We start from the raw sequence: 13,823 nt of genomic DNA, 5'->3' as shown, positions 1-13,823 counted from the left end.
CATCAGGACAGGTATGAATGCGTCAGCGGGGGGGCTCCTTTACAAAAAAAAAAATGAATACATTTCAGTATGTGTATATATATATATATACACACACACACACGCGCGCACACACGCACACATATATATTTATTATATATATTCATATCTTTTTCTGAGGTCTGACCAAATCTGGCTGGGAAGGTGTCTGCAGGTTTCTCCGTTCCATATAGCCTCATTACGCTCCCTTTCCTGGCCCCTTTGGCTATCTGCAGTGCCTACCACGCTTCCCCCTGTGGCCGCCTTTCACTAATTTAGTCCCCTGCTTCATTTTGGGCCACACCCCCGCCGGCCAATCACTGATGCGGACGCCCCGCCCACACCTCCCGGCCTATCAGCTTCTCTCTCCCCCTTCCCTACAGCACTCAGTCTCAAAGACCCCCCTCTTACTACCGGATCGTCCGGACCTTTTGTCGTATGAGCCCCTCTTCCACCAGAGTTCTCAGTCGCTCAGTTTAACGGCATGGCTGTTGAAGCCACGGTGCTGAGATCAGCTGGGTTATCCGACCAGGTCATACAAACCATGATCAAGGCGAGGAAGCCCTCGTCTTCGAAGATTTACCACCGAACCTGGAAAGTATATTTCCGCTGGTGTGAAGATCACCAAATCGCTCCAATGGTGTTTCGGACTGTCTCTTAGTTCCATTAAGGGACAGATTTCAGCTCTCTCTGTCCTGTTCCAAAGAAATTTAGCCGTTTGCCGACCACTTAAAACTTTATGTTCAGGGAGTGGCTCACTCCGTTCCCCCCTACCATCCACCAGTGGATCCCTGGGACCTTAATTTGGTACTTGATGTTTTACAAAAGTCTCCTTTCGAACCACTGCGTGAGATCTCGTTCACATTCCTTTCCTGGAAGATCACCTTCTTGGTCATGATCACTTCGATCAGACAGGTTTCTGAGCTGGCGGCACTCTCCTGTCATTCTCCTTATCTGATTCTTCATCAGGATAAGGTGGTCCTTTGTCCGGTTCCATCCTTTCTTCCCAAGGTGGTTTCCAGTTTTCATCTAAATGAGGACATCGTACTTTTGTCCGTCTCCGTCTCACCCCCGATAGCGGACGTTGTACAAACTGGATCTTGTAAGGGCTCTACGAGTTTATCTGTCCAGGACTGAGCCCTTTCGGCACTCAGATTCTCTGTTCATTATCCCTGAGGGTCCTTGAAGGGGTCTTCCTGCGTCTTGGTCTACCATTGCTCGATGGATCCGTTCCACCGTTCTGGAAGCTTACCGTCTAAGAGGTAGAGCAAGGCCACTGAGGATTACCGCACACTCCGCGTGTTCGGTGGGAGCCTCCTGGGCAGTCCGTCATCACGCATCGGCCTCGCAGCTCTGCATGGCTGCTACATAGGCCTCCGTTCATACCTTTACTAAATTCTACAGGGTTCATACTCATGCTTCTTCTGATGCCAACCTTGGTAGAAAGGTCCTGCAAGCCGCAGTGGCCTGACCTCTGACTTGAGGGTATTATTCTTCCCACCTTTGGGACTGCTTTTGGACGTCCCATGGTTTCCTGTGTCCCCCAATGAGGCAAAAGAGAAAACTAGATTTTGGGTACTCACCGTAAAATCTGTTTCACGGAGCCTTCATTGGGGGACACAGCACCCGCCCTTGTTTACTGTTTATTGTTTTTATCAGGTTCTGCTGTTATCTGTTACGTTCATTCTGTTATGTTCTCTGCTTCTTCTACTGCCTTCTCACTAACTGAATATCTTTCTGCCAGTTGGCCGGTATATACTGCTGGGGAGGAGCTAATCCTTCTTTTGCATAGTTTCAACCTCCTAGTGGCAGCAGCATATACCTATGGTTTCCTGTGTCCCCCAATGAAGGCTTCGAGAAACAGATTTTATGGTGACTACCCTTATTTTTCCAACACACAACAACCAAACCCAAACATGGCATTTAGGCACAATCCATCCCCTTAAACTTTTTCTACATTTGATCCAAAGTGTACAAGAAGATCAATGAAGTCTTTTCTCTGTTTATCAAACAAGCCCTCTGAAGTGCGGAGCAATGGCAATCCCTCCACCACCAGCAGAAGCAGGACAGGGAATGCTAACCGAAGGGCTGACTGCCTTATGTTCTATGAAGGCAGACTGGGGTAAAGTACTGTTACAACCTCCCATAATGAAGTTCTCTGAACAGTTAGAGCAGTAATTTATTTTATATAGCATATTCTGAGAAAACTTTGACCACTTCTGTGCTTTCAGATTGTGCTCAGGCACCCGTTCAGTGGCCCCTTCGGGGCTTGTGTCCAAACTCATGAAAAAACAGGATTCGGGCATATGTGCCAAGTTGTCCATGGAATATTATGATGCTGAGAGAGTGAACATGAGCTCTGTCGTGCATCATTTTCGGGCGTGTATGACTACTTGAGGCAAACACTGAGATTTAGTAGGCTGCGCCTGGGTGTCCGCCTGCGGAGTTGTACACGCCCGAAAATTATACACTACACAGAACGCTTTTTCTTTGGCGGCACCATAAAAATCTATGGCCACGTCAGCACATTCCCCAAATCCTTTTTTGCGGTAAGTTCGGAAAATGAACGAAAAATTTTATCTGCCAACATTTGCTGATATGAATTATGTCATTCACTGAGCACAACTGTCAGTGGAAACCAAAATCGTCAATCAGCTGAGGGCTGAGTTTTAAATTATCCCCCCTCCCCTGCCCCCCCCCAAAAAAAAAAGGGAAATCACAGGCAGATCATCCAATTTGTGTGAATTTAATAGCGGTGACTCAGTAGTATGCATCTCCTCAGCATGCCTGTAAGCACTACTGACAATTTCTGGTCATGCTCTTAATGAAACGGAGGATTCTGTCCTCTAGAATCTTCTTCCAGGCCTGGATCAGGACATCAGCAAGCTCCTTGACAGTCTGTGGCTCCACTTGATGGCATTGGATGTATCAATACATTATGTCCAAGAGTTTTTCAATTGGATTCAAGTCTGGGAAAGTGAGGGACACTTAATGAGATGAATGCCTTCATCATCCAGGAGCTTCCTACATGATCTGGTCACGAGGCTCAGCGTCATCTGATGGTGGCTCTGAAGATTTCATCCCAGTACCTATGACGTGGAGATTTGTGTGCCCTTCCAAGGATATGACCATCACTTACACATTTCCAAACCGGTTAGATGATGTTTCAGGCAGCGTAATATTGACCATGGCATCTCCCGACTGTTTAATATATGTCACATGTTCAGTATGAATCTGCTCTCCTGCAGAAGATTGACACGCAAATTGCCCACATGACAATCCTGATGTTGGCAAATGCCAGTCAAGCTGCACCGTGAGCCAATGTTATTGTAGCGCTGGAGTGGTGCCAATAATTTAAACTCCCTGTGCTTTGTCACATACTTACCAGCTGCCATCTTCATCTGTTCCCTACGCTGTTCTGTTCAGTCTCCAGCATTGTGACCCTACCTGGATCACTCCAGTGTTTGCTGGGTCAGGGAACTTGGATAAGTAGCACCACTCCAGCGCTGAAATAAAGAAAAACTCAAAACACCAGAGTGGTGCTATAAGCGTCACATACTTACGCAAGAGAAACTGCTATTTTCCAACAAAATTAACTGATTGTGTAAAGAACTATTAAAACTGCCGCTGATCAGCGCTGCTCTGATTTTGGCTGATGCCAGTGGACGCAACCTGTCACCTTAATTTTTTTTAAGCAATATCTATGTTACAATTGTCCGTTTTCAGTTGATGGGTAAAAACTGAAGGCGAATAAAGACAGGCTGAGCTCAGCGCTGAGAATTTCTTACAATGGCATCCAGCCCAGGAAATTCTCTTTGAGTTAAACACTTTCAGCACAAATCTCGCGTCCTGATTGTTTTCTACTGACAGCGCAGGTAGAATGTATCAGTCTGGAGTGCAGGATGGGTAATGCGCAGAGGAGTGTCGGGAATAGAACAGCTATATGCACTTCACAGCTGTGACCAGGGTTAGTTCTGCACCGATGTTTTATACAGATCTTGAAAATGGAAAGGAATCGAAACACCGTGGAAAGTTACAGCGTTAAGAGATACATAAAAATAGAAAATAATTTCCAACCAAACTTGACAAGTTCTGTGGCTATTTGCAGATTTTTGTATTTTTTTTTCTTTCGTTGTTTTTATGTTCAGTTTAAACATTGCAATGTGTAAATATATTTTCAGGTGAGTTTTCGGAATAGACTGCCCTGTGTGCACCCTATTTTTGGTCTTTATATGGGCTCGTGTACTGCATATTTTTTTTTTTTAGTGGGTTTCTCCTTTGCAGGCTCTAGACCCAGGGATGGGCAATTAATTTTCTCACGTGAGACCGTGGCTGTTCTGGAGGGCCGAACCAATAAGCTGAAATTATTTCTGCTAAACGTTAATATATTACAATTATTATTATTATTATTGTAAATTAAAAATTATATCACTCAATGTTTTACAGGATTAAGTATGTTGACAACCCCATATATACCGTATGATCCCACACAGCCCTCTATATAAAATATGAGCCTCACACAGCCCGCAATTTACAGTATGAGCCCCCACACAGCCCTCTATATACAGTATTCACCCCCATATAACCTCCCTATATAAAGTGAGTCCCTCCATATACAATATGAGCCCACACACTGCCCCCAGTATACAGTTGTGAGCCCCCATATAGCCCCCCAATATACAGAAACACAGCCCACACACATTCACACACTACAACCCCAAAAAACAAAAAGCTCATACTCTCCTTGCTTTCGTTCCCCTGGTGCTTTGCTGTGTGCTTTGACGTTATGCACAGTAGATGCCTCAGTCACACGCTGAATGATTGAAGGAGGAGCCAACGGCTCCCTCCTCCACCATTGTATTCACCAATAGCTACATCCTCAGGATGCAGATATTGGTGAAATTCGGATTCCCTTCAGCTGTCTTGGTCCCTCAGGCTATTCCAACCCGGCCCGCAGGACACATTTTGCCCAGGTCTTTCTTTGTCTGTCTTCCACCAGCTCTTGCCCCTCACCTCTCTAGCAACTTCTGTAGGCAACAGCTGTAATCTGAACCATCCGTTAAAACAGAGCTGAAGATAGATTTGTATTACTTTTTTGTGTGAAATAATGTACAGGAGAAGGAGAAAAGTGATAGCAGGCATTTTTCTCTTAAGATATATTTTAACTAATGTTGGTGTGAATCGTTTCACGGAACACAATCCAGTGTATGACAGTCACAACACATGCATGTAGAGTGGTGTCTTGACTGTCACTTAGCCGCGACACATGCAGCTGTGGAACCAAACAGCTGATCAGCCAGAGCGATCCAGGAAGCCCGGGTTCCTTCTGCAGCTTATTCGGCAAACGCTATAGGTTGCCGATAAATCCTGACCCGATCAAATTCTCTCAACTCTAGAGGAAACCCCTAGATCTGACGTCACCCTGTCTGCCCTAAGCGTCCCTATATAGGTTTCCACGCCAAGCAGGATACCTAACCCCTGCCTGAATCAGGTGATCAGCTCTGTACAGGGAAGGACAGGATAGGCTCTAGTCAATCCCCCCACTACCAGTAAAGACAGATGGGATACACAAACAAGGGGAACACTTAGCTTGAGTAGACTCGGAGAGAAACACAGACTTCCTCCAAACACTAAAGAGGAAGATAGCCAACTGCTATAGCTCCAAGCCTCAACATGGAAAAGGAAATATCACTGGCAACTCCCAGCAGCATGCTGGGAGTTATAAACACCCCAGTCCAGGTGTGTCAACTAGAGCCGGGGGGAAGTTGCCACTGGGTCCTAAAGTCAAAACGACTAGGAGGGAGTTTGCAAAGCCAACCGCCGAGATCTTCTGCTTCTAGATACAGTGCGACCGTCTGCAGCCTCTGGTTTGTCGTTTTCCTGAAGAAGTAATTTTGTACTTCAATACACCTCGAAATAAACCATCATTTTACTACACTGGGATATATGTCTTAAATCCTGTCGGCAGCAAGGTGACAAACTACTTCTGCCCTATTGACGTCTGCAGCCTCTGACACACCCGTGACAGTCTGGCGTGATGTCATCACTGTGGCGTGACGCACATGTGATATTGTACCAGGCCCAATAATTAAAAGAAGAGCTGCAGATAACAGAAGGTGGACGGTAGTTCTCAGGGCTCCTGTACAGCGGCCAAAGACTGCTGGCATGACTTTTCTTATGTTTGCCTGTAGTGTTGAGTTAGGAAAACAAAGGCAGGCTCAAAATACTGCATATTAAAACAATGTAGGCTTCTTTTTTTATATACTATTAATATTTGCCTGTTGGGCTCTGTTCATATTTGCACATTTTGCTATATTTGATGCAACTAATTACGCTGCATACTGCATTCACTATTCATCCTGATAAAACACTAAAGGCCATGAAGAACCCTGTTATAAGTCAATGGGGTCTGTTGGGCCCAGTGTTATCTGCTGTATGACAGATCCAGCATTGAGCTTTCTTTCAGAATGCTGCCTCCTATTTTGCATTATTTTTAATTTATTGATCTTTTTAGGTGTTGATTGTGATATTGATGTACCCAAAACTATTCAGATGGTAAGATCCCAGAGATCAGGAATGGTTCAGACAGAAGCACAATACAGGTTTATATACATGGCTGTACAGCATTATATAGAAACTTTGCAACGCAGAATTGAAGAAGAGCAGGTAAGATACGTCATAGTATGTGTGTTTTCAGTGTATATAATGCATATGTATTTCACTATACTAGTGAGAATCCGACAAGGATTGAGATTTGGAGATATGACTTATATGTTGATGGGTGTGTGATGACCCTCCCCTACCGATGATCCTTTAAAGGGAATCTGTCACCCCTTTTTTGAGATATCATATAATGATATCATTCAATTGTGTGTCACATAAGGATTCTCTTAGTACTTTTGCTTCCCCCTGTCCCCGCACCTTTCATGCATAAATACCTTTTTTATATCGGTTCAGATGTATATAAACTGCCGCTGTCCGGTCCGCTGGGCGGGGCTTATTCACCTGCTCCCCCCCTCCCTGTCTTGCTTTACGCATTTCTTCTTGTGTAGAGCAAGACAGGGAGGGGGGGGGAGCAGTTGAATAAGCCCCGCCCATCGGACCGGACCGTGGCAGTTTACATACATCTGAACTGATATAAAAAAGGTATTTATGCATGAAAGGTGCGGGGTCAGGGGGAAGCAAAAGTACTAAGAGAATCCTTATGTGACACACAATTGAATGACATCATTATATGATATCTCAAAAAAGGGGTGACATTCCCTTTAAGAGAAAACTACAATAAGCATACTTTCCTCTCTTCCGGTGAACCAAGCTGTGTGTGTAAGAGGTAGTCAGTAAGGGGGGTTAAAAAGTTGTCAATGGAACAAGCATTCAGCCAACAGTTAAAGTGGCATGTAAAAGTTTGGGCACCTCTGGTCAAAATTACCGTTATTGTGAACCGTTAAGCAAGTTGAAGATGATCTCTCAAACTAAAGTTAAAGATAACACATTTCCTAGGTATTTTAGGCCAAAAAAAAAATATATTTTTATCTTTTACATTTTGGAGATTTGTGTGCTCAGATAACTTTGACCAAGGTTTCAGATATTATCTTGTTAGGGTTATAGTTTCAATATCAATATCGGCAAGTGCAGGCAACAGTTCAATGTGCTTGAGGGCTTTACATGCAAGTAATTCAACAAAGCAATGTTATGTTTTTCTTAATTGTTAAAGGGATTCTCTATATGATCTGTGATTGTCTAACCCCAAGAACCCCCACTTTTTGAGCATTGTTTATCCAGCATGTTGTCCTATACACAGGTGGGACTTTGCTTGGTAATGTAGTTCAGCCCAATACAATACTAGGATCTGCTAGATTTAAGATCTTAGAACAATGAGGGTAATGTACTAATTAAAATAATAAAATGAAAATCCACAACCCCTTCTTTTGTCACATATATCACATATAATTGGCGGGCAAGACACATGCGCCGACATGTGTCTTGCCCGCCAATTAGTCCAGCATATAAGGAGGCACTGACCGGCCTTGTACTTACCCCCTGACGAAGGAAGTTCATTCCGAAACGCGCGTCGGGGCGCGTTCTCAGGCATCCCCAGGCATCATTCTCCGGCTCATTAGGTATCATTTTATTTCTTGCTCCCATCACCTTCCCCCCTCACATTGTGTGACACTCTTGTAGTGTCTTTTGTTTGTTCACTGCACACACTTTTTTAAACAATTTTTTTCATTGCACTATTGTCTGCACAGCTGCTGTTGTTATTATTATTCTTTATTATTTTTTGTGTACTGTGTTTACACAATTTTGGATATTTATTATTATATGGTGCACTGTATACACAATTCCTTTTGGGGGCTTCATTAATGTTCCATCAATATTTATTTTTATTTTTCTTTTTTCATTTTCCTTCTGAGCCTGTGCCTTATGGGTATACATTTTACCCTATGTTGTAGGATATTATAACCCAATATTACGCATTTATTTGGGATGCCTTTTTATTATTCATTTTTTATTTTATTTTATTTAAGTGTACACCCATTTATATATTAATAAAGGTGTTTTTACCCATTCTCACGTGTTGCTGTACACATCATTTCCACTTTGGCACTCTGTCAGTATTATCTTCCACCATACTCATTGGTATTGGGTTCGTAGATTTAAGATCTGTCTAATTGTCCTTATGCCTGCGTAAGCAATAAAAGTTCAGTGGTGCTCCAGTAGGTCCAGCCATGTGCTGATTAGTGGAACTTCCAGGATTAAGTGCCTGCACTATATGTTATGAAGAACCTCTTAATTTGTAGCTGCTGCTATTGTTTTCAGTACTTGCTAGACTCCTTGAGCTGGCAATAAGCCCATTATTATAGTCTGTCCTGAAAGGTGAATTTTGATTTTCTGTAGCTTTTCATTGTAGCATTTCAAATGTAACTTATTTTTTTTAGGCTTGCAGTGAGACAGTTCAGGGTGCATTTACATTGCATAATTAGCAGCAATGTACATTTCTAGAAACTGAAGATGATCAGATCTCTTCTCACATCCCTGCTCCATGGTCAGGTCAGTGTTCTCTGGCCATGGACAAGCACGGAGTGAATTTCCTTACGCTCCAGGATCCCAGGCTCAGGTTAAGAACTGCACGCCGCACAGATGATGCCAGGCCGGCAACTTAATCGCTGTGCTTGGGGACCCAGAAGCTCCTGTCAATGGTCAAGGGAACACTGACCTGGACCGTGAACCAGGGATGTGCAAAGCGATACGCTTTACTCCACTATGAATGCTTGTTTTCCAATAGTCATCCAGTGTAAACAGGCCACAAATCACCTGAAGGACGAGTAAAACTGTTGTTCGTCTGGAGAAATTATATTTTCTTTTGCTAAAAAGATCATTCTCGGCTGTGCTTCATTTTGTGTAAACAGGACCAGTTGCAGCCTATATGCAAGAAGTGATCTATTTCTGATCGTTCTGAGCACACTTGAAGCGTGGTCAGTCAGACTAAAGAGGTTATTAAATGACCGCCGACTGGCCAATATGTTTATCAATGGCTGATTAACGCTGCGTGTCGGCTGGTGTAGCTGCACCTTTACTAAACAACCATCATCTGTAAGAGATGTATGTAACAATGACATACTAATCCCAAGTTACCTTTACTCAGCACATCACCCTGATGTATTTAGTGCTAGACACCTTTGGATCTGACTACCCTACTCTTTTGTCCAAATGTCTACTGGGAGTCAAGGACAACCCAAGAAAGAGTAAATGGAGTGGAAATAGACTTTGCTTTACTCCAACACCAATATCTTGACTTGCCACTGTATTTCTGAAGATCAAGCGTCTCATTTGGTCTCGGTGCAGTGTCACCACTCACTTTGGACATTTGTAGCCTCGAGGATTCACATGACCAACTGAATGGCATCTTCAGCAAAGCAATGTCATTGATCTGGACCTAAGCAATATACAGTCCACCGTTCTTTGTCACCTCATTTGTGATTCCTTAGAATTGGTGATAGTAACATAGTAACATAGTTTTGAAGGCTGAAGGAAGACCTTATGTCCATCTAGTTCAGCCTATTTTTAGTGCAGCTGTTCTGCATTGTTGATCCTGGGGAAGGCAAAAAACCCACAGAGTAGAATCCAATTTTCTCCATAGGGAAAAAAAATTCCTTCCCCTAAGCTGGGTCAACCATCTACCTATAATATTCTGTTATTCGTAACCTATACTGTTACTCACAAGAAAAGCATCCATTCCTTTCTTAAATTCATTCAGTGAGTTGGCCATCACCACTTCCTCAGGAAGAGAATTCCAGAGCCTCACTGCTCTTACCGTGAATGGGGAAATCCCTTTAACCTCATTCCCCAAGAGGTACTCTAGACTCCTCTCCAGTCAGCCAGAGGCTTTACCTCCGGGAACATACCATCTCCATATGTAATCTAATGTAGAGACATCACGTGCTGGCTCCAATCCTACAAATACAAAGCCTGTGGTTATGGTTATGTCTGGACAACAATGAATGTTTGCAGAATGAATTTACTGGCTTATCATTCATCATAAACAACTGAATATAGAAATGTTATCAGTGTTTGGGTATGTGTCATAGTGAAATGTTTTGATCTGTTTTTGATTTTATGACAATATATTTATTTTTTTATTCCCCTTTTTGTTTAGAAAAGTAAGAGAAAAGGACATGAGTACACGAATATAAAATACTCCCTCTCCGAGCAGACAGCGGGAGATCAAAGCCCACTGCCACCTTGTACCCCTACACCATTACCAACGCCTACACTACCAGAGTAAGTTAAGGTGTAACTTTCTGGTGACTTTTTACAATAATTTGGTTTTGTATTTTATTTTACTTAATATATCATGTTAACTAAAATCCCCAGAAGTGTCCTCAAAGCCCGGCAAAAGTTGTGTCCGAATTTTTAACGTGAAGAGTGAGATTCCACTGTGAAACCGCAAAATTTTGCATGTTGTTGTGAGATGTCGCTCTTTGAACTATGCAGCGCTGCTGCATCATTTACTAAGCTGTTCCAATTTTTAATTCTTGACTGTCTTTTTAAAAGCCAGCGAACAAATTGTGGCCCACTGCCTACCCTGAGACCATTTCTTTTGGCATTTTTCTTGCACAGGGCGTCTCCTGGCCATCCTCTTAGCAGTGAACTGCAAAACCACATGAATGGAGCTGCGCTTCAGTTCACAGTACAGCGATTGGTTAAAACAATCACTGTATAGGGAGAAACTGAATAGGGAGGATCACGTCATTCTGAGAACCAATGAGGGTGCAAGACCCCGACTTGATCAAGTTTGATCAAGTTTAGACATACTCAACTGATGTACCAGTTTTGGTAGTGGAGGGATTGACTCCCTGGTAGGCATTAGGCACGCAGCCTTAGGTAGCGTTCATGCAGGCAATGCAGTTTTGGTCCTAATTTGTGCAGTTTTTATTTCTTTCCACAGGTTGAAAAGAATCAAAACAAACTCATAAATCCCTAGCCTTGTCGAGGTGCTAACTAAACAGTAAAGACCTGACTAATTCAGACACCACTGAGTTAGGCCACAATCCGGTTAAACAAAATTGCTATTGTCCATAGCATACAGTGATACAGTTTGGTGCACTCGGCCTGTGCAGACTCTTCTCAGAGAGATTATGACTGTTTTTTCTCTACAGCTCTAAAGGCCCTTTTACATTTAGCGATGCACCAGCGATCCAACCAGCGATCCGACCCGGTGCATCGCTAAATGATCGCTAGTGAGCTTTCATACAGAAAGATCTCACAGCGATGCAGCAGCGACGCAGCGCACGATACTTACCATTCACACACAGCGATCCTGCGTCCTCCGGCCCGCCTCCACGCGTCGCTGGACGTCACAGCAGGAAGTCTCAGCAGGAAGCGCCCGACGAGAAATGGAGCCGGACATTCTCGCGCGATCAGCGATGGACAGCGGGGGAGCCGGTCGGAGGTAAGTATCACACATAGCGATATCGCTAGCAATATCGCTATAACGTCACAAAACCGGTGACGTTTTAGCGATATTGCTAGCGATATTGCTTAGTGTAAAACCCCCTTTAGACACATCTAGTCTTCTCCACTCCCCCCCCAGCAGACTGACTTAAATGAAACCTAGACTGTTGAAATGCAGAGCTAACTAGGTGCACCTAATCTGAGCCTGCAGAGCTAAGATTTAATACTAGCTTACCTGGCATTCTTACATACTCCAGTACTGTTCCCCTCTCAACTGGATACCCTTACTTTGGAAGAAGGGTGATGCCATCTTCCTGGCCCGGACAGTTTCCGCCATCTGCTGCTGATGCTGCAGAAACTACTGCTTTAACTCCTGCTGATGATGATACTGCTAGATCAGGAGTTTGTTGGTTTTCTGTTGGGTCTGCTCCTGTTGTTGTACAAAAAAACCTCAAAACGCATATTTGGTATCGCCGTATCCGGAGCAACCTGACCTGGAAAACTGTCACACTATTTAACCATTTCAGTGAACTCCGTAAAAAAACAAACAAACTAGAAAATGTGCCAAAAAACTATGCTTTTTCATCCTACCGCAAAAAAAGTGGAATAAAATGCGATCGCAAAGGTAAATGTAAATAAAAATGGTAACTCTCAAAACATCTTTTCTTGCAAAAACAAGCCGCCATATAGCTCTATCAGCGGAGAAATAAATTATAGCTCTCAAAATATAGCAATGCAAAAACCATTTTTTTTATAAAATAGTTTTGTGTAAAAATGCCAAAACATAAAAAAAGGATATAAATGTGGTATCGCTGTAATCGCACCAACCCGAAGAATAAAGTCATCTAATCACTTATACCGTACGAGGAACGGCATAAAGAATAAATAAAACCAAGTTTTCACCTGCAGTTGATTTGTTCAATCTCTGAAATACATGATTCAGACACAACCCCCAGTGGAAGATTCCACATAATGAGACAGATGGAGGCACTGTGGACACTGTCTGGCCTATGATCTGGCAGGGTCTCTGTTTTTAAATGTGCATAAAAGCACGGTTGGCCACAGTTTTGTGCACCTCCGAAAACAAGGACATTGCTGAACAGAGGCCAGACCGAGTCCAGAGTGACTGTGATTTCTTATTATAGTGAATGGATCCCTCGGGGGTTTCATCTGAATCACATCATTTGGAGATGTTATGTAAAATCTTCCCAGCAAAAGCTTTAACTCAATCCACAAAAAAGCCCCGATTCCGGTCTTCCATCTGTCAATGGGAAATATAGGGGGCTTCCATGTTACTGGTATAACAATGGCTCTGGAAAAGCGCTATGGCTCCTCACCTCCCAAAAGAAATCCAGCAAATTTTACTCTCCGAAATCCTAATTGTCCCTTGTCATGATACCAGTGCTGGATGACCGCCACTTCTGGGGTTAATGTTCTGATCTCAGTGCAGACTCTCACCTGCACACCTGGGACCTATTATGGTGGCCTCTCATTGGTTCTGGGGAGGTTTCTTATAGCTGCAGGAAGCTCCCATCCCCCGTCAGTTATACTTTCGCCCTTGGCATTGTTTGGTGACCCCTGAGTGTGTTTGTGCTGTGTTCTGGTTACTTGATTCTCTGTGTATGACTCGGTCTGTTCTCTGGATATCGCTTTGGATTCTGCCTGGTACCTTCTACGTCTGTCTGGTTTTGATCTCTGCTTGGCCCTGATTATCCTCCTGTCTCATCCCTGGTACTGTACTTATATCTTGTGTATGACCTTTGGCTTTGTCTGACCTTCCGCCTGTTTATCCCTCCTGTACCTCGCTTGTCTGTATGGTGCTTGACCTCTGCTTCGCCCTACTCTGAGTG

General features: G+C 43.5%; 1 protein-coding gene across 2 annotated transcripts in view; it reads left to right on the top strand.

Moving 5' to 3' along the window:
- The window catches only part of PTPN11 (protein tyrosine phosphatase non-receptor type 11), a 138,730-nt gene that overhangs the window by 83,898 nt on the left and 41,009 nt on the right, over nt 1-13,823 (top strand). For both annotated transcript variants that reach the window (XM_073562472.1, XM_073562423.1), the window contains exons 13-14: nt 6,533-6,684; nt 10,676-10,800. In XM_073562472.1, coding sequence (XP_073418573.1) covers nt 6,533-6,684; nt 10,676-10,800 — 277 coding nt within the window. The remainder of the gene's footprint in view (nt 1-6,532; nt 6,685-10,675; nt 10,801-13,823) is intronic.

The sequence above is a fragment of the Dendrobates tinctorius genome, unplaced genomic scaffold, assembly GCF_039654945.1.
Source record: "Dendrobates tinctorius isolate UK_male_01 unplaced genomic scaffold, ASM3965494v1 ptg000003l, whole genome shotgun sequence".
Classification (NCBI taxonomy): domain Eukaryota; kingdom Metazoa; phylum Chordata; class Amphibia; order Anura; family Dendrobatidae; genus Dendrobates; species Dendrobates tinctorius.
The sequence above is the reverse complement of the archived record's forward strand: the minus strand, read 5'-3'. Positions and strand labels throughout refer to the sequence as shown.